This window comes from Scardinius erythrophthalmus (assembly GCF_964197995.2).
Source record: "Scardinius erythrophthalmus genome assembly, chromosome: 15".
In the NCBI taxonomy this organism is placed as follows: domain Eukaryota; kingdom Metazoa; phylum Chordata; class Actinopteri; order Cypriniformes; family Leuciscidae; genus Scardinius; species Scardinius erythrophthalmus.
This window is the reverse complement of record NC_138235.1, coordinates 6481738-6502376: the sequence shown is the minus strand read 5'-3', so window position 1 is coordinate 6502376 and position 20639 is coordinate 6481738. Positions and strand designations below refer to the sequence as shown.

At 38.3% G+C, this 20639-nt stretch overlaps 1 protein-coding gene across 1 annotated transcript in view; it reads right to left on the bottom strand.

Annotated features, from left to right (window-relative positions):
* Positions 1 to 5169: 5169 nt before the first annotated feature.
* LOC308702886 (6-phosphofructo-2-kinase/fructose-2,6-bisphosphatase) overlaps positions 5170 to 20639 on the bottom strand; it is a 107865-nt gene continuing 92395 nt past the window's right edge. The window contains exon 14 of the mRNA XM_081386029.1: positions 5170 to 7270. Coding sequence (XP_081242155.1) covers positions 7211 to 7270 — 60 coding nt within the window. The 3' untranslated portion in view covers positions 5170 to 7210. The remainder of the gene's footprint in view (positions 7271 to 20639) is intronic.

The following is a 20639-nucleotide window of genomic DNA, read 5'->3' as shown; positions in this document are numbered from 1 at the left end:
AAAAGAAATAAATAAAAAGAAAAGAGAAGCAGGCCTAAGCCGGTCCGGACTTGGGTTTTGGAGGAGGAAGGAGAGAGTAGGAAAGGATGAGCGAGCGAAAGTGAAAGCAACCTTAAACAGCATTTAGATTTCGAGACTTGCATGTGGTCTGTTGTGGTGCTGAGGCAGGCGCGCGCGCATGGGCCTTTGTTCTCTCATGCGTCTTCAGGTGAGCGCGGCCGCGGGATTTTCAAAAGAGTCTTTTCTTTGAGTTGAAGTTGCTTGCTGCGTTTGCTTCGCTGAGTCCGAATACGAAAGAATGCTCCCTAAAAGGGAGCCATGGGTCTTCTGAAGAAGAGGATTCGTAAAAGCAGGAGAGAGAGAGAGAGAGAGGATTTTCTGAGTCGGTCTTTTATGGACAATATGGGTTGACGCCTCTGTTCGCGCGAACAACCAATGAACGTCCAAAGGTCTGAAGCGGAAAAAATGTCTTTGTCTCTGGGGCCACGCCCACTCGGATGAGTCATGAGGAGATGAGCTTTGAGCTGTTCGGCTCCCGAAATATGAAAAAGTGTAGAATAATGCATATTACTTCATTCTGCTATCGAAATTCGACTCTGTTAGATTGAGAGAATTTCAACGATATCACACACGTCATATGAAGATTAAGAAAATCAAGTTACATAAGATATGCATATTTACAAGCATTTTAAAGTTCGTTACATGTCTAGAAATAAGATTTACCCAAAATGTGTTGTACCCTATAGGGTACAAATGGATATGAAGCTTGAGGAACTAAACACGGTACACACCTGATTTGTCTAACCTTATTACCAAAGTTTACCAGAATACACAAACTACACCACGTAAAAGAAAAATTATGAGATGGGAAATTACATCCATGTTTACATTTCTTCGGTGGTTATGCATATAGAAAATTTAGGATTTAAGTAGAAAATGTAGGATTTAAGTAGGAGTAAAGATTACCACGTTAATTCTGCTCCACTCCTAAAAACCCAGTTGACATTCCATTAGGCAATAAAACAGCAAAGTGGGGGGAAGGCAATTGCCAGAGAATATTGTTGAACATTCTCTAACTAAAACACTATTGATTAAAGAATACATTTCAAAACCACACCTCTATTATAAAGCCAAACTAAATCACACATGCCTAATGTAATTGTACATAAATTAAAGTATATTCTATCCTAATTTAAACACAAAGGGATGTTTGTGTGTGTGTCTGTGTGTGTGTGTGTGTGTGTGTGTGTGTGTGTGTGTGAGGAATGTCACGAGGCTGTAAAGTCGGGTGGGGATATCAAACACATGGGCGTTGGTAAATGGCCCCGTGGGGAAAATTATTAACCAGCGCTGTCTTCTTAAGGACAAAGACGATGTGTTCGCTATCACATGATTCACTTAATGTGAAAAGCAGATGCCATCGTTGCTACAGAATGAAGACATTGAACTCCCGAGGTTGTCCTTGATGCTGTTGTGGTTGAGAGAGTCCTCTCTCTCCTGAATGAGCACATGGCTGTGGTGAGTCGAGGCCTGCTGCCCTGGGGCCTGCTGAGGCCATGCTGGACAGCACGGCATCCTGAACGTACCGAGAAGCCAAGAGTTGATCGTTGCAAGAGTGATGGTAAGGTTACAGTTTTCTTCTTGGTTGGATTGAAGAAAAGACAGTCTGACTCTTTTGGGAGCGTGAAAGGATGGCAGGCGGTGCTCACGGCCTGCTGGGGCCCTTGGAGCCCCTCTTAGAAGTGAAGAGAGAGGGTCACTGTGGATTTGTCTCTAATAAAACCTGAGAAAGGCCCCACCTCTCTGGGTTTGCTTGACCAATGAGAAGGGTGGAATTTCCAAGCAGGAAGATTCCTCTGTGGTTGATTTATGAATCTTTGTTCCAAGCGTGCTCATTTGCAGTGGCAGCTGGATTGGTTTCTGATGACGAAACTAAGAAAGATTCTTGTAATACTATTATGTTGCGCAGCTATCGGCATATCATGTACACAATCATTTCGATCTTCAAAGTACCAATTTATAGAGACCAAACAAGATATGGGTGAGGTTACATTGACCATTGGCTCTATAATAAAATACATAGTATCAAAGAGATAATAGTATCAAAAGATAATAGTATTAAAAGACACAACACAAGACAGTAAATCATTCACAAAAAGTTCTGGGATGCATGTTAATTTCATGTTAATCAGTTCATCGATAAATGAATGCAGGAGAGTCTATTCTAATATCTGTACGTCTTGTGGCAGAGGCCCTGTTCACATTGCTAAGAGTCATAAAACCAACTTATCTGATCTTGGTCATGGTAACTAAGACCTTGCCCTGTTTGGGGTGATGGGGCCACAGATCCCAGATTGAGTTCTAAATATCATTTGTTAACCTATAACAAAATACTTGTGTCTGACTTGTCTCAGTCGTTACAACATGTACTTGCGAACTTCCTTTTAAGCACTTCCGCTCGGGGAAATCCCTGCCGCCATTTTGAAGTGTGTTCCACTTCGTGAAGTTTAAATGGACAGACCCTCGCTCCCTCGATTTTGACAGAAGTAGCGAGTCTACTTAATATACACTTCAGGCAGATCCATATACCACATTGCAATACGATTGTGACGTCAACGCATATTGTGTTTAAACCAGCCAGCAGTAGTCCATTATTGACCCATTTAACATATTTCTGGCCAAAGAGTCCCTGAAGAATAACTTATTATACTAATGGACTCCTTCTGATGTTACTTAAGTCATACACACTCTAAAAAGAGATGTGTTAAAAAACAACACAAAGTCATGCGTTGATGGTATTTTGACACGTTTTGTAGATTTTTAGCACACAATGCGTGTTAAAATGTAACTCTGGATAGAATAGCACTGGGTGGAGGGCAGTTTGTGTTTATGAAGGTATATGGGTATATGTTTATAGGTATATTTTATATGGTATCCCATAAAAAGCTCTAAAATAAATAAAACAATACATTAAAATAAATAAATAAAATCTTAATTCATAAAAATTTAAAGATTAACGGGTGTTTTTTGGCAGCCAATCACATCATGCCTCTCTTTCAATGTCTTTTTCAAATGCTGCTTTCACTTATTACTAACCAGATTGACTTTATTAATGTCAGATGTCTACAGAAGCTCTTATTGAGAATTAACAGGTTTTGGTGTTTCATTTGAAGTCACCAGAATCGTGATTAGTGGCACCTTTATTTGGGCTCTTGACCCTTGACTCTTTAACATTAGTTTTTCTCTGTTTGTTGTTACTGTGTATTTATTTTGCACATTTAAAACAGCAGGAATAGTCATGCGAAAAGCATAACCAGATGATGATAATATCATCATGTAGTTTTGTTAAGCTCAGCAAGTGTTATATATCTGAAAGATGACTTTTAAAAAGATTTAGCAAGATTAGTATGCTGCAATTAGCTTCAAATTTGTTTTTAAATACACAGTGTGCACAGGATCTTACAGTCTACGGTATCAAACAGACATCAAGAATGAGCACATGAATCTCAACAATGGTGACAAACGAAAAGCTTCATGCCGCAATGCATGCTGGGTATATGTCTTTGACTAGTTTCTGCTGCAGCTCAACTTTCTGAAAACATTTTTTTTTTTTTTTTTAAAGAAATCATTCTGCACTGCTGGATAGCATGATGTAGTTTCACAAGACCGTTATAACTACCAGCACATACATAAAATAAATGCTCACCATCCACATACTCAAAACCTTGTTTAGATCAGTACTTTCTGATTATGACATCATCAAGAAACATCCGATCAAATTTTCTCTTGCCATAACAAATGTATTTTATTAAAATACAGTTACAGCAGCCAGAGAGAAACTAAAAGAAGAGTTAAGGGTCAAGAGCCCAAATAAACGAGCCATTAATCACGATTCTGGTGACTTCAAATAAAACATTCAATGAAACATCAAACCTCTGTTCATTCTTAATAAGAGCTTGTCTATGTAGATTCATGATGTCTAAAACATCCAGGTAATAAAATGTTCAAACAAACTCTTTATTAAACATCACTGGACTACATAAAAGCAAGTTAACAATACGTTTCAGTGTTTATCCAAACACTCAGTTGTAAAAACACAGGAAGTAATTCTGGCAAATATGAATGAATGAGGAATTTTTTTTTTCAGACATATTAAAAAATAAACCAAACAAAACCAAACAGAACATCAAAAAATGTACTAAGTTGAATAAGCAAAACTTTCAATAAACAATAAGTAACATTAGCCAACATAGACATGTTTGAAAAGGAGTAGGAAGAAGAATAAATACACTTATTTAATCCTACCCCTTTTCCATAACTTAGTAAATTATTATTATTATTATTTCATTTCCCACGTATTTCTATCTTATTTAAATTTATCACATTTATCTTATACTTATACTTACACATAATAGAACCTTGAATTTACACTTATTCCTTAAATTATAACCCCCCTCTCTATCACGGAAGAACTTCTGAATATTATCTGTTAGTAGTCTATTTTTAGCGCAATTTTCCACCGGACAAAATTGCGATTGTTAACTCATGATTTCTGTTCTGTCTGTGCGCACCAATCTTGCACTTCTATCTACTCCTCAACCAGACCACCTAGAGACTTCGGGTTTTCGGCATTATGTTAAGGAAGGTCTAATCTCGGGAACGCACAGAAAAAATCCAGGAAAAGATTTACTATCTCTTAGTGTTGTGATCCCATGACGTGAGAAAATTGCGCTAAAACACTCACTGAGTTTTTATTACTTGTTTGCTTTATACATGATTAGTGCAACTTCAACTTCAAATAGATCAGGAAACTTTAAAGCTCTGGATTGTAAAAACAGTAAGTTGGTGTGATCATAGTTTCCTGCTTTGTTCTTATCGCTCTTTTTTGTAGTATCTTTTATAGGTGTTCCCCCAGACCTCCACACAGTAATTTAAATAAGGTAAAACCAGTGAACAATATAGACTATGCAGTGATTTGTGATCCAATACATGCTTTGCCTTACACAGGACTGAAATGCTTCGTGACACTTTAGATTGAACGTGTTTTATATGAGGTTTCCAGCAGACCTTGTGATCTATAATCACACCGAGAAATTTATTTACATAGGCCTACACTCTTTCAATAGTCACACTATCTATCTCAACATGCACTTGAGTATTTGACAAAGTCAAGTCAAGTCACCTTTATTTATATAGCGCTTTTTACAATGCAGATTTGTATCAAAGCAGCTTCACAGTGATAACATGAAAATAATACAATAAAGTTTGTTTCTAGAAGAAAATTGTGTCATTGTCCACCTTAAGTAAGGCAGATCAATAATATTGTTGAATATTAAATGTCCCCAACTAAGCAAGCCAAAAGCCAAGGCGACAGTGGCAAGAAACCAAAACTCCATCAGTGATAGAATGGAGGAAAAAACCTTGTGAGAACCCATACTTTTTTTTCTGTAACTGCATGCTTTGGATTCAGTGCTCTCAATTTTTTTATGTAGTGTCTAACGAATGATCTGTGTTTATAATGTTGGCTCGCTGTGTGTATGATCTGAGAGCATTGTTTGATTATGAGCACAGATAAAATGGTTTTGAGGCAATTGTTTGATTTTGCCAGAAGAGAGGTTCTCTGAATGTTGTTTGAAAATTTGGTTTTGTGTTTAAGGTTTTGAGAGAGTGATGGTTTCAAGAAATGTGTTTTAGCAATTCAGAAAAATTGTAAAAGCAACATTGATACAGTGCTGCAGTGAGATAATTAAGAGAATATGTAAGTGATTGTTGAGCATTAGTGATGAACACCTGCTGTTAACAAGCAGAATCACTGAAGGAAAGAGGAACAACAAGAACAGAAAATAGAGAAACACAAACTACAACTGACTTTCAGCCATTACACATTATTGCACGTATTACTAACCAGTTTTACTTTATTTCTGTCATACGCCTACAGAAGCTCTTTTTGAGAATTAACAGATGATTAAATATTGAAGTTTAATTGAAAATGTTTGGTTTGAGATGATCATTATGAGATCCGTGTTTGCTTTAGTTGGGCTCTTGACCCTTGACATTTTGAACTTCAGTTTTTCTTTCTGACTTATTTGTGTTTTTGCAAGCCACATTTGTTATAGCAAAAAAGACAAAGAAAAGATGATGATCATTGAATGCTGAGAGTTGATAGTGCTGAATTTGACATAACCATCATCTCTGGATTCTTGTTCTTGTTTCTCTGTCCTTCAGTGATTCAGCTTATCAGGTGTTCATCAGTGTCTCAATTCACTCACTTCTTTTCATTCACTCTGTCAAGTGGACTAGATAACTAATGTAGGGAATAGTGAATGAGGGTATAGGATGTGATTTGGACACACAGCCTCTGAGTGTCGACTTTGAGCGCTGTTAATTCAAAGTATATTCCTGAAGGCTGTTTTCTCAAAAAACGACAAATATTACCCAGAATGCATTGTTTTCTATGGTTTTAATGGAAATGGTATGTTACTGTCAGGATTTGGCCATTTTTTTACCGCAAGGTTGTAAAACAATGTTGTTTTTTTGAAGCATAAAAAGCGCATCGATCCATCATAAAAGTAATCCATATGACTCCAGGGTTTAATAAAGGCCTTCCGAAGTGAAGCGGTGCATTTTTATAAGAAAAATATCTATAGTTATAACTTCATAAACTAGAATCATTGGCTTCCGGTAGTGGCCGTACACAAGTCTAGTCTAGTTCGTAAGAGTGACCTTTGACCCGACGCATGACGTAGGATGTAGGAGTAGCGTAAGCTTAGGTGAGAGTGGTCGCCCCTCACGGTTCAAACCAATAGGGCTGGGCAACAAACTCAAGCTCCTCTGACATTTCTCATTAAAAATTCTCATTTTAGACTTCAATACGTCAAAACACCATGAAAAGCTTTGAAGAGCTTGGATATTTTTTAATACAACTGTGTTTGGTTGAAAGAAGAAAGTCATATATTATTAGGGTGCATTAGTGAGTAAATTATGGGATAATTTTAATTTTTGGGTGAACTAACCATTTAACTAATGTTTTCATCAAACTATTTAACACATGGGTTATTTCATATCATACCTGAATTAAGATCTGTGTGACATTGTGTACAGCACTGAATAACACTTTTCACCCCACAATTACTACAAAATTACATCCAAGGTCAAAAAGTAAGGACAATACAATATATGTCATCATTAAGAGGAGAACTTGTGATCTTGTCTAGTTGTGTTCTGGTACAGTCAGTAAAGCATCCTCTGGATCTCTGTCCACATCCACATTCTGAAACATCACAAGAAGATAATCAGTATCACACAAATTCACATCTCAAACAAAGAAAGGAGGATGCTGAAAAATAGAAGATAAAATATGGTTATTGTTTGTGAAATCAAGCACTTTTTAATCACAAAGAATGTACACAAATACTGCGGTTATATGTTTGTGCAAGCTTACAAATGTATATATTCTATATTTACTGAAACATCCTTCAAAATGTCTCTGTGAGGCATTGGTGTTTTTTGCAAAGAAAGCACCCCAGGAACAAAGCGTCTTGATATTTATACTCTCACAATGGGGGCAATCAGATCTTAGGTGTGGGCAAGACCCAAGCATTTGGTGCAGCACAGTATTATGGCGTGACAAGTGCAGACAAAAAATACAAAGGAAACCAATAGGTTCTGGTTGCAGATTTACACTTGCACTCTAAGACCAGGACAGCATTTAACACTTTTAGACATACACTCACGAGCGTCCCTCAGCACTCGGGGGAATCCCCACTGCCATTCTGAAGTGCGTTCAAGTTCGTCAAGTGGGCGAGGGAAGTGTATTTGGACAGACCCTCGACCCCTCGATTTTGACAGAGGGAGCGAGTCTACTCAACATGTACAGCAGGTCGCGCTTAAAGGAGAACTCCGGTCAATTTTAACATTAAGCTCATTTTTTTGTAAATTTGGAGTGCTGTCAGTACAGAGAACAACGCCAAAAATCGGTGTTGCCTACCCCGTGTTATCCTCTTTTTAAAATTTGCACCCTGTTGACTTCAGTGGGGCAAGTTTTAAACCTGCTTTTAGCCTCTTAACATCCTTGATGTGTCATTACAAGTGCACAGGTCATGTGAGTGATTCCTTCAGAGTGAACACAGTGAATCTGACTGCAGTAGATGTGAAAGATATGAATAAAAATGATGTTATTTCAGCCAGCGCACACACCTGTATTTACATCCTGTTTACGGTCGAAGTCCATAGTAATCGATTGTCGAGTTCACCCGCATAGGTTTAGTTACCTATGATCACGCGCGTGAACTCGACAATCGATTATTATGGACTTCGACCGAAAACAGGATGTAAATGGACATTTGAAGTTTGGGGCAGATTGGACATTCCATGCCTGAGTTACAGCAAATTCCTATTTAATTGCAATAATAGCATGCTTTAGCACTTAGCTAAGAGTTTGCTAGCATGTTTTAGCATGTTTCTAGTATGTTGTTAGCATGTTTAGCACACATGCTGGCACTTTTTTATATGTTATTAGTAGTCCAGAACAGTGTTTAACATGTCACTTCCTGTTGCCAGCAGGTGGCGCTATGACTGTAACTGAATATGAGCATGGTCATGTGTTCAGGACAGAACGCTTATCAAAAGTGTGAAGTTTGGGGCAGATTGGACATTGCCTTCTTGAGTAACAACAACATCCTGTTTCATTGAATTAGCATGCTTTAGCACTTAGCTAGCATGTTTAGAAGTCAATGGCATTTTTAACATGCTACTAGAACGGCATCAACGTGTTAAACATGACACTTCCTGTTACCAGTAGGTGGCGCTATTACTATAACTGAATATTCTCATGTAGATGTGTTCAGGCCATGACTCTTATCAAACGTGTGAAGTTTGGGGCAGATCGGACATTCCGTGCCTGAGTTACAGCAAATTCCTATTTAATAGCAGTAATAGCATGCTTTAGCACTTAGCTAAGTGTTTGCTAGCATGTTTTAGCATGTGTCTAGTATGTTGTTAGCATGTTTAGCACTTGCTGGCACTTTTTTTATATGTTATCAGGAGTTCACAACAGTGTTAAACATGTCACTTCCTGTTGCCAGCAGGTGGCGCTATGACTGTAACTGAATATGAGCATGGTCATGTGTTCAGGACAGAATGCTTATCAAACGTGTGAAGTTTGGGGCAGATCGGACATTCCGTGCCTGAGTTACAGCAAATTCCTATTTAATAGCAGTAATAGCATGCTTTAGCACTTAGCTAAGTGTTTGCTAGTATGTTTTAGCATGTGTCTAGTATGTTGTTAGCATGTTTAGCACTTGCTGGCACTTTTTTATATGTTATCAGGAGTTCACAACAGTGTTAAACATGTCACTTCCTGTTGCCAGCAGGTGGCGCTATGACTATAACTGAATATGAGCATGGCCATGTGTTCAGGACAGAACGCTTATCAAAAGTGTGAAGTTTGGGGCAGATTGGACATTCCATGCCTGAGTTACAGCAACTTCCTGTTTCATGGCGAAACATCAAAATTTGTCAGGCCGCCGAGGACCCGCCCTTCGACGAAAACTCAAGATCTTCGCAATTTAACGTCGCAAAGGCCTTAAGATTACACTCACCAAATTTGAAGATGATCAGATTAAAACTGTAGGAGGAGTTCGTTAAAGTACGAGGCATGAAAATGGCAAAAACTGCACAAAAATCTGAGAGGAAGTTGAAAATGACTGACTTCCTGTTGTGTTTAGGACTACGCTCCAAGAGACTTTTTTGTAGGTATTAGGTCCTTACATGTATGTACCAAATTTTGTACACGTACGTGGAACATAGCGGGAAGCGCACTCCGTTGAACTATTATGTGGCGCTATCGAGCCATTTTGCCCCGCCCAATTCTGAAACCTATATCAGATGTAAATTTTTGCCAGTTCTGACGAGTGTGCAAAGTTTTGTGACTTTTCGAGCATGTTTAGGCCCTCAAAAATGCGATTAAATGCGGAGAATAATAATAATAAATATAACTGCGAGCAGCGATTACGGGCCCAAGCCGGTGGCACCGCAACCCCGGTGCCTTTAGTTACCTAAAGGCACCGGGGTGGCGGTACCGCCGGCTTTGGCCCTCCATCGCTGCTCGCAGCTATATTTATATATATATATATATATATATATATATATATATATATATATATATATATATATATATATATATACATACATACATACACACACATACATATATATATATATATATATATATATATATATATATATATATATATATATATATATATATATATATATATATATATATATTATTGTTCAAAAGTTTGGGGTCAGTAAGATTTTTAATGTTTTTAGGAGAAGTCTCTTCTGCTCACCAAGGCTGCATTTATTGATTAAAAATACAAACAAAAACAGTAATATTGTGAAATATTATTCCAATTTAAAACAGCTGTTTTCAATTTTTAAATATTTTACATAGTAATTCATTTCTGTGATCAAAGTTGAGTTTTCAGCATCATTACTCCAGTCTTCAGTGTCACATGATCCTTCAGAAATCATACTAATATGATGATTGATGCTCAATAAATATTCATTATTATTTTCAATGTTGAAAACAGTTGTGTACAGATTTTTTTTTTCAAAATGCTTTGATGAATGTAAAGTTCAAAAGAACAGCATATATTTCAAATATATATATTTTTAACATTATAAATGTCTTTACTGTAACTGTTGATCAGTTTAACTCATCCTTCATAAATAAAAGTACTGATTTATTTTATTTATTTCCCCCAAAAATAAAATTTTAATTATTAGGCTACTAACCCAAAACTTTTGAGCGGTAGTGTTTAACGTTACAAAAGCTTTAGATTTCAGATAAATGCTGTTCTTTTGAACTTTCTATTCATCAAAGACTGTACACAACTGTTTTCGACATTTAAAATAATAATGAATGTTTCTTGAGTATCAATCATCATATTAGAATAATTTCTGAAGGATCATGTGACAGTGACGACTGGAGTAATAATGCTGAAAACTCAGCTTTGATCACAGGAATAAATAACAGTTTAAAATATATTAAAATAGAAAGCAGCTGTTTTAAATTGGAATAATATTTTACAATATTACTGTTTTTGTTTGTATTTTTAATCAAATAAATGCAGCCTTGGTGAGCAGAAGAAACTTCTCTGTTATGTGCGCGCCACAGACTGCACGCACGTCCGCTTAGAGTTCCGCCTTTTGCCTTCCGTCAATATTACGTTATTAGAAAAATATTTTTTTAGAGAATCGATTTTTTGACATTGTGAATCGATTCAGAATCGTCCACGTCCGCATCGCGATGCATCTAAGAATAAATTTTTTCTCCCACCCCTAGATTTCATACATCAGGTTAATAAACAGTTACAATTAAGTCACTTACATTTTAGATTCAATGTTGACTGTTTTTGTTCTGTTTCAGCAGCGAAAATAGTTAAACAAAGATCACGGCAGAACCATCACGCATCACGTGTTTTCTCATAACTGAACGATTCAGCATTTTTAACGAATCGGTTGACTCAAAGATTGAATGATCAATCCATAAACATCTGTCTTAATCATGATCGACTCATTCGAACGAATCGTTTGAACGAATGAATCAATGACTCGCTTATTAAGATGGATGCCTGGCGACACCTAATGGCGGTTTAGTGTTGTTTAAAAGCATCATTGATTTGTGTGTGCAACATTATCATTATTTTTCTTTCACTATTATATTAGCGATTTAAAAGCACCCACTCGTGTCACACGTCGATTAACCGGTGGGAAAATATCCTCAGACACATACCTAATAAATGTATATTTAAATACAATATTGGCCTACCTGGTAAAAAGTTTTATATACTATTTTGATGTCCTTTTGGACACAAGAGGGCAGTATAGCCCTATGTTTGCTTTTTTGTTGAACCAAATAGCACTAAATAGCCTGTTTTAACTTTTTCATTCTTCTTGAATTGCAAAAACAGAATAAAATGGGTTTAGTTGTGATATTTGTATTCTTTTATATAGAAATAAATGGTATATAATTACATTTTTAGAAGATTTTTAGTGTTTCCTTTTTGGACATTACTTTAATCCCTCGCCATAGCAAAACCGTTTGAGATATTTATTATCCATTCACAATTTAGCATATTTAATGTAGTTTCATCATGTTGAAAAAGTTTGGTACGAATAAAATAAATAGTTTAAGAGGAGTGGCTAAACATTCAGAGGCTGATTTTGCAAAAAAATTCACATTCAGACCAAAATATCTGACTTCCTGATGGCCAGAGCTATTGAATGTAAATTAGAAAGTTGTCCGGCTTGATGAGAACAATATACAAACAATTATTTCTTTACTGTAGTTAAAACTAACCCCCCCACTTTTGTCAAAAGCATGATGAAAGTGACACACTTCCTGCTGCCAGTTGGTGGCGCTATAACTTTGACTCACAATAGCTATATCCATCTGATCGGCCTCTTACCACGAACACACTGGTGAAGTTTCATCAAGATCAGTTAATGTATGCAGAAGATATTCCACTTCCGTGTTTCTCTTTTCTCGCCATAAATTCGATTCCTCGCCACAGCCAAACCGTTCGAGATATCAAAAATCCGTCCGCAATTTAGCATCCTCAAAGTCTTGACTACATGCACACCGAGTTTGAAGGGGACACAGTGAATTTTCTAGGAGGAGTATTTCACATTCCACAGCAAGCATTTCCAAACAACCCATAATAGCCGACTTCCTGTTGGGCTGGCGTAAAACTTGACCGGGGTAAAGTTGTTCGGCCCGATGAGATCTATATGTGTACCGAGTTTCATATTAATTCATGCGAGCGTGTTTGATATATGGATCAAGTTTTAGAACCCCGTTCAAGGGGGCGCTGTTGAGCCCCCCAGCCACGCCCGGGTACCAGCTTCAGCCCGGCCCTGATGGCCGTGGGTTCTGACCTGTGTGCAAAGTTTCAAGAGTTTTTGAGCACGTTAAGGACCCCAAAAGCCCCTGAAACCTTGATTAACAATATAAAAGCAATAGTCAAATCCCCCCCTCCCCTCACACACACACAGACACAGAGAGAGGGAGAGAAAATTCTTCAGAAAATCCACATTCAAACCAAAATATCTCTCTTCCTGTTGGTCGGAGATGGTTCATGTAAATTAGAAAGTTGTCCGTCTTGATGAGAACAATACACATACCAAGTTTTGTGATTCTAGGAAAAACTAAGCCCCCATTTTTGACTAAAGGTGGCGCTACTGAGCCATTCCACCACGCCCGTTTCTGAAACTTTGCACATGTCTACGGGCTAATAAATGTGATGTGTCTGTTGAGTTTCATGCAATTTCAAGTATGTTAAGAGTCTCAAAAGCATCAAAAAATAATATTAAAGTTTGATGCGTTGCCACGCCAACAGTATCTAAGATATCAATAATCCTTTCACAGGTTTACATCTGCCGTGTGTCTATATTGTACACATAAAGTTTGAAGCAAATCGGGTAAAAATAAGACACTGATTTCAAAGCATTTTGAAAGTGATGTACTTCCTGCTGCCTGTTGGTGGCGCTATAACTTTGACTTACAATAGTCACATCCATGTGATCGGCCTCTTACAACGAACACACTGCTGAAGTTTCATCAAGATCAGTTAATGTATGCAGAAGTTATAACACACTTCCTGTTTCATTTTTTCGCCATAAATTTGTTTCCTCGCCACAGCCAAACCGTTCGAGATATCAAAAATCCGTCCGCAATTTAGCATCCTCAATGTCTTGACTTCATGCACACCGAGTTTGGAGGCGAATCGATGAATTCCCTAGGAGGAGTACATTAAATTCCACAGCATGCGTTTCCAAACAACGCTAAATAGCCAACTTCCTGTTTGGCTGGCGTAAAACTTAGAGCACGAAAGTTGTTCGGCCCGATGAGATCTATATGTGTACTGAGTTTCATATTATTACATGCAAGCGTGTTTGATTTATGGACACGTGTTTGGATCCCGTTCCAGGGGGCGCTGTCGAGCCCCCCTGCCACGCCCGGGTACCAGCTTCAGTCCGGCCCTGATGGCCGCGGGTTCTGACATGTGTGCAAAATTTCAAGAGTTTTCGAGCATGTTAAGGGCCCCAAAAGTGCCCGAAAGTTTGACAAAATAATAATAATAATAATAATAATAATAATAATAATAATAATAATAATAATAATAATCCTACCGGAAACAATAGGGCCTTCGCCCTTTCAGGGCTTGGGCCCTAATTAAAGCTGCAAGCAGCGATGAAAGGGCCCTCGCACCCGTGCCATCAACACTCGGTGGCTTTAGGAAGACAGAGCATGGTTGGGAAATGTACATTTAAGGAGGTATATATAGTAAGAGTATGTCAAAGTCAGTTACAAAATGTTTTGTATAATGGTGATAATAGCATGCTTCATGACTCAGCTAAGTGTTGCTAGCATGTTTAGTCTGTTTCTAGCATGCTTAGTACACAATAATTATGTGGTTAGTACTGCATTACTGTGTTAACCATATCAGTTTCTGTTGCCAGTAGGTGGCGTTATGACTATAACTGAATATGAGCATGGATGTGTGTTCAGGACAGAACTCTTATCAAACGTGTGAAGTTTGGTGCAAATTGGACATTGCCTTCTTGAGTAACAACAAAGTCATGTTTCATTGAATTAGCATTCTTTAGCACTTAGCTAAGCATTGTTAGCATGTTTTAACATGTTTCTAGCATGTTTAGAACTCAATGGCATTTTTAACATGTTGCTAGAATGGCATCAACGTGTTAAACATGTCACTTCCTGTTGCCAGTAGGTGGCGCTATTACTATAACTGAATTTGAGCATAGACATGTGTTCAGGCCATGATTCTTATCAAACGTGTGAAGTTTGGGGCAGATTGGACATTCCATGCCTGAGTTACAGCAAATTCCTATTTAATTGCAGTAATAGCATGCTTTAGCACTTAGCTAAGTGTTTGCTAGCATATTTCTAGTATGTTGCTAACCTGTTTAGCACTTGCTGGCTCTTTTTTATATGTTATTAGGAGACCACAACAGTGTTAAACATGTCACTTCCTGTTGACAGCAGGTGGCGCTATTACTATAACTGAATATTCTCATGTAGATGTGTTCAGGCCATGACTCTTATCAAACGTGTGAAGTTTGGGGCAGATTGGACATTCCATGCCTGTGTTACAGCAAATTCCTATTTAATTGCAGCAATAGCATGCTTTAGCACTTAGCTAAGTGTTTGCTAGCATGTTTTAGCATGTTTCTAGTATGTTGTTAGCATGTTTAGCACTTGCTGGCACTTTTTTTATATGTTTTTATATGTCCACAACAGTGTTTAACATGTCACTTCCTGTTGCCATCAGGTGGCACTATGACTGTAACTGAATATGAGCATGGTCATGTGTTCAGGACAGAACGTTTATTAAAAGTGTGAAGTTTGGCGCAGATTGGACATTGCCTTCTTGAGTAACAACAACATCCTGTTTCATTGACTTAGCATGCTTTAGCACTTAGCTAAGTATTGCCAGCATGTTTTAACATGTTTCTAGCATGTTTAGAAGTCAATGGCATTTTTAACATGTTGCTAGAATGGCATCAACGTGTTAAACATGACACTTCCTGTTACCAGTAGGTGGCGCTATTACTATAACTGAATATTCTCATGTAGATGTGTTCAGGACAGAACGCTTATCAAACGTGTGAAGTTTGGGGCAGATTGGACATTCCATGCCTGAGTTACAGCAAATTCCTATTTAATTGCAACAATAGCATGCTTTAGCACTTAGCTAAGAGTTTGCTAGCATGTTTTAACATGCTTCTAGTATGTTGTTAGCATGTTTAGCACTTGCTGGCACTTTTTTATATGTTATCAGGAGTTCACAACAGTGTTAAACATGTCACTTCCTGTTGCCAGTAGGTGGCGCTATGACTATAACTGAATATGAGCATGGCCATGTGTTCAGGACAGAACTCTTATCAAACGTGTGAAGTTTGGGGCAGTTTGGACATTCCATGCCTGAGTTACAGCAACTTCCTGTTTCATGGCGAAACATCGAAATTTGTAAGGCCGCCGAGGACCCGCCCTTCGACGAAAACTCAAGATCTTCGCAATTTAACGTCGCAAAGGCCTTAAGATTACACTCACCAAATTTGAAGATGATCAGATTAAAACTGTAGGAGGAGTTCGTTAAAGTACGAGGCCTGAAAATGGCAAAAACTGCACAAAAATCTGAGAGGAAGTTCAAAATGGCTGACTTCCTGTTTAGGGCTATGCTCCAAGATACTTTTTTGTAGGTATTAGGTCATTACATGTATGTACCGAATTTCGTGCACGTACGTGGAACGTTGCGGGAGGCGCACTCCGTTGAACTTTTATAGGTGGCGCTATCGAGCCATTTTGCCCCGTCCAATTCTGAAACCTATATCAGATGTAAATTTTCGCCAGTTCTGACGCGTGTGCAAAGTTTCGTGAGTTTTCGAGCATGTTTAGGCCCTCAAAAATGCAATTCAATGCGGAGAATAATAATAATAATAATAATTAAAGCTGCAAGCAGCGATGAAAAGGGCCCTCGCACCCCTGCCACCGCCACCCGGCACCTTTAGGAAAGGCCTTAAGATTACACTCACCAAATTTGAAGAGGATCAGATCAAAACTGTAGGAGGAGTTTGTTAAAGTACAACATCAGGAAATGGCAAAAACTGCCCAAAATCTGACAGGAAGTTCAAAATAACTGACTTCCTGTTGTGTTTAGGGCTATGCTCCAAGAGACTTTTTTGTAGGTATTGGGTCTTTACATGTGTGTACCAAATTTCATACCTGTACGTGAAACGTCGAGCCGGGGCAAAATGTAGGGGCAATAAGTAAGCCATTTTGCCCCACCCAATTTTTAAAACCACATCACACGTAAATTGTCACCACTTCTAAAGCGTGTGCAAAGTTTCATGATTTTTCGAGCACGTTTTGTATTTGCCACACTTCCTGCTACCAGCAGGTGGTGCTATTGCTATAATCATAATGAGCATTGGCATGTGTTCAGGACAGGAGTCTTATCAAACATGTGAAGTTTGTGGCAGATTGAAAATTGTATGCCTGAGTTACTGCAGGCTGTCTGTGGTTGCCTAGCAACATCAGAACTGCAAGCAACATTAATATTGAACTTATCTGATCATGCATATATCACCAAAAGGCCGAAATTGGGTGAACTAGTGCAAAAAATGCCCGTGCAAAATCAGTTTTTGTGTGTGTTTTTAGTAATTGTTGGTTTGGTGTGTGCTCATTGTTACAATTACACAGCAAAAGTTCAGTGACATTTTTATTTGTGCATGGTAAAAAGCACACAGTGAACTCCGAGAAAACGCTATGCTTGAGCAAACAGTTTGTGAATAGGCAACTACAAATGATGCCCGTGAAAGAGACTGTGAACGCATTGAATAGGATATGTTTAGTTGGTGAATAGCATAGGCTATTATTACACAGTAGCGACAACGTTAAGCGCACCAGAATGAAATATAATATTCAGAAGTAAACACTAACAGCATAGCTGACATACAGATTCAGTTTACATCCACAAATGAATAAGCACCTCGATTCAGGGAGCAGTGCAAAGTGCCCGTGCAAAATCAGTTTTTGTGAGCTGATCGCCGTCAAAAAAGTTCAGGAGATATTTCTTGCGATGGCAATATGATCAAAAATAACTTTATATTGATTCAATGGATTAATAGCATTTTGAAAAAAAAAAAAAAAGTCATGAATTTATTGCATTTTTGGGAAAAAATAATCCGTTTTTATAATAAATCTTAAAAAATTCAAATCCAGATTTTGATTTTCAATGTTGTTATAACCTAAAGATTCTATGTGAAAGTTTGAAACAGAAAATAGTGGTTTTCACACATTTAGTGGTTATCTCACATTCGAGAGATATGCGAATAACACACAGACAGACAGACGGACTTTTCTGTAATTTATAGATAGATGGATTTATCACGTTCGGGAACCAAACTATAATATTCAGAAGTAAACAGTGTAGCTGACTGAGTGTTTATGTCAGAATGTTTATTTTTAAACCACAGCCTTCTTGGGGCTTCTTTGACCGATACAACTCTCTAATGTCAGAATGTTTATTTTTAAACCACAACCTTCTAAAAATGATATATTTAACGATATCTTTTGCATTTCTCATCCAAACAATGTCAAACTTGGCACTGCACTTACTCGTGCCCGTGGCGAGACACCTGTCGAGTTTGAAATCAATCGGACTAACGGTTCGAGAGATATGCGAGGAACAGACACACACACACACAGACAGACAGACAGACAGACGTTCCTGTAATTTATAGATAGATGTTTGTCAGGCCGCCGAGGGCACACCCTTCGACGAAAACTCTAGATCTTCGCAATTTAACGTCACAAAGGCCTTAAGATTACACTCACCAAATTTGAAGAGTATCGGATCAAATCTGTAGGAGGAGTTCGTTAAAGTACAACATCAGGAAATTACGAAAAATGCCCAAAATCCAGGAGGAAGTTCAAAATAGCTCACTTCCTGTTGTGTTTAGGGCTATGCTCCAAGAGACTTTTCTGTAGGTATTGGGTCATTACATGTATGTACCAAATTTCATACCTGTACGTGAAACCAGGAGCCGGGGCAAAATGTGGGGGCAATAATTTACCGAATTTGCCCCCCCCAATTCTGAAAACCATATCACACATAAATTTTCACCACTTCTGAAGCGTGTGCAAAGTTTCATGAGTTTTCGAGCATGTTTAGGCCCTCTAAAAAGCGATTCACTTTGGAGAAGAAGAATAATAATAAACGGAGCAAAAACAATAGGGTCCTCTCACCATCGGTGCTCGGGCCCTAATAATAAATATAGCTGCGAGCAGCGATTACGGGCCCAAGCCGGTGGCACCGCAACACCGGTGCCTTTAGTTACCTAAAGGCACCGGGGTGGCGGTACCGCCGGCTTTGGCCCTTCATCGCTGCTCGCAGCTATATTTATTTTTATATATATATATACACTCACCTAAAGGATTATTAGGAACACCATACTAATTCTGTGTTTGACCCCCTTTCGCCTTCAGAACTGCCTTAATTCTATGTGGCATTGATTCAACAAGGTGCTGAAAGCATTCTTTTGAAATGTTGGCCCATATTGATAGGATAGCATCTTGCAGTTGATGGAGATTTGTGGGATGCACATCCAGGGCACGAAGCTCCCGTTCCACCACATCCCAAAGATGCTCTATTGGGTTGAGATCTGGTGACTGTGGGGGCCATTTTAGTACAGTGAACTCATTGTCATGTTCAAGAAACCAATTTGAAATGATTCGAGCTTTGTGACATGGTGCATTATCCTGCTGAAGTAGCCATCAGAGGATGGGTACATGGTGGTCATAAAGGGATGGACATGGTCAGAAACAATGCTCAGGTAGGCCGTGGCATTTAAACGATGCCCAATTGGCACTAAGAGGCCTAAAGTGTGCCAAGAAAACATCCCCCACACCATTACACCACCACCACCAGCCTGCACAGTGGTAACAAGGCATGATGGATCCATGTTCTTATTCTGTTTATGCCAAATTCTGACTCTACCGTCTGAATGTCTCAACAGAAATCGAGACTCATCAGACCAGGCAACATTTTTCCAGTCTTCAACTGTCCAATTTTGGTGAGCTTGTGCAAATTGTAGCCTCGTTTTCCTATTTGTAGTGGAGATGAGTGGTACCCGGTGGGGTCTTCTGCTGTTGTAGCCCATCCGCCTCAAGGTTGTGCGTGTTGTGGCTTCACAAATGCTTTGCTGCATACCTCAGTTGTAACGAGTGGTTATTTCAGTCAAAGTTGCTCTTCTATCAGCTTGAATCAGTCGGCCCATTCTCCTCTGACCTCTAGCATCAACAAGGCATTTTGTTGCGCAGACTTGTTTGCCGCATACTGGATGTTTTTCCCTTTTCACACCATTCTTTGTAAACCCTAGAAATGGTTGTGCGTGAAAATCCCAGTAACTGATCAGATTGTGGAAATACTCAGACCGGCCCGTCTGGCACCAACAACCATGCCACGCTCAAAATTGCTTAAATCACCTTTCTTTCCCATTCTGACATTCAGTTTGGAGTTCAGGAGATTGTCTTGACCAGGACCACACCCCTAAATGCATTGAAGCAACTGCCATGTGATTGGTTGATTAGATAATTGCATTAATTAGAAATTGAACAGGTGTTCCTAATAATCCTTTAGGTGAGTGTATATATAAATATAAGACAGAAAATATTACTTGACTTACCTTATTCTGATTTTATGATACACTCAAAATATTCCACAACAAATCCTTTAAATTTAATGTAAAAATAAAAATGAAAGTAAGCAGTGTTGGGCTCACGTAACCCTCTCATTAGAATCAAAATGTTTCAACATTTGCGATGTATTTGGATGCTAAACTATTCTTTATTATAGGCTTTGTTCTTCACTCGTGTTCCAATATCGAAGGAAAAAATCATCCTCTTCACACGCGCAAAAATGTGCTTGAAACATCACAGTGGAGCAGTGCTTACTGTGAATGTACGAATTGTACTGCTGACTATTTAGAGCAGTGTAATTTTTATATGTTAGGTTAACTATTTTATTATTATATTTTATTAAGGC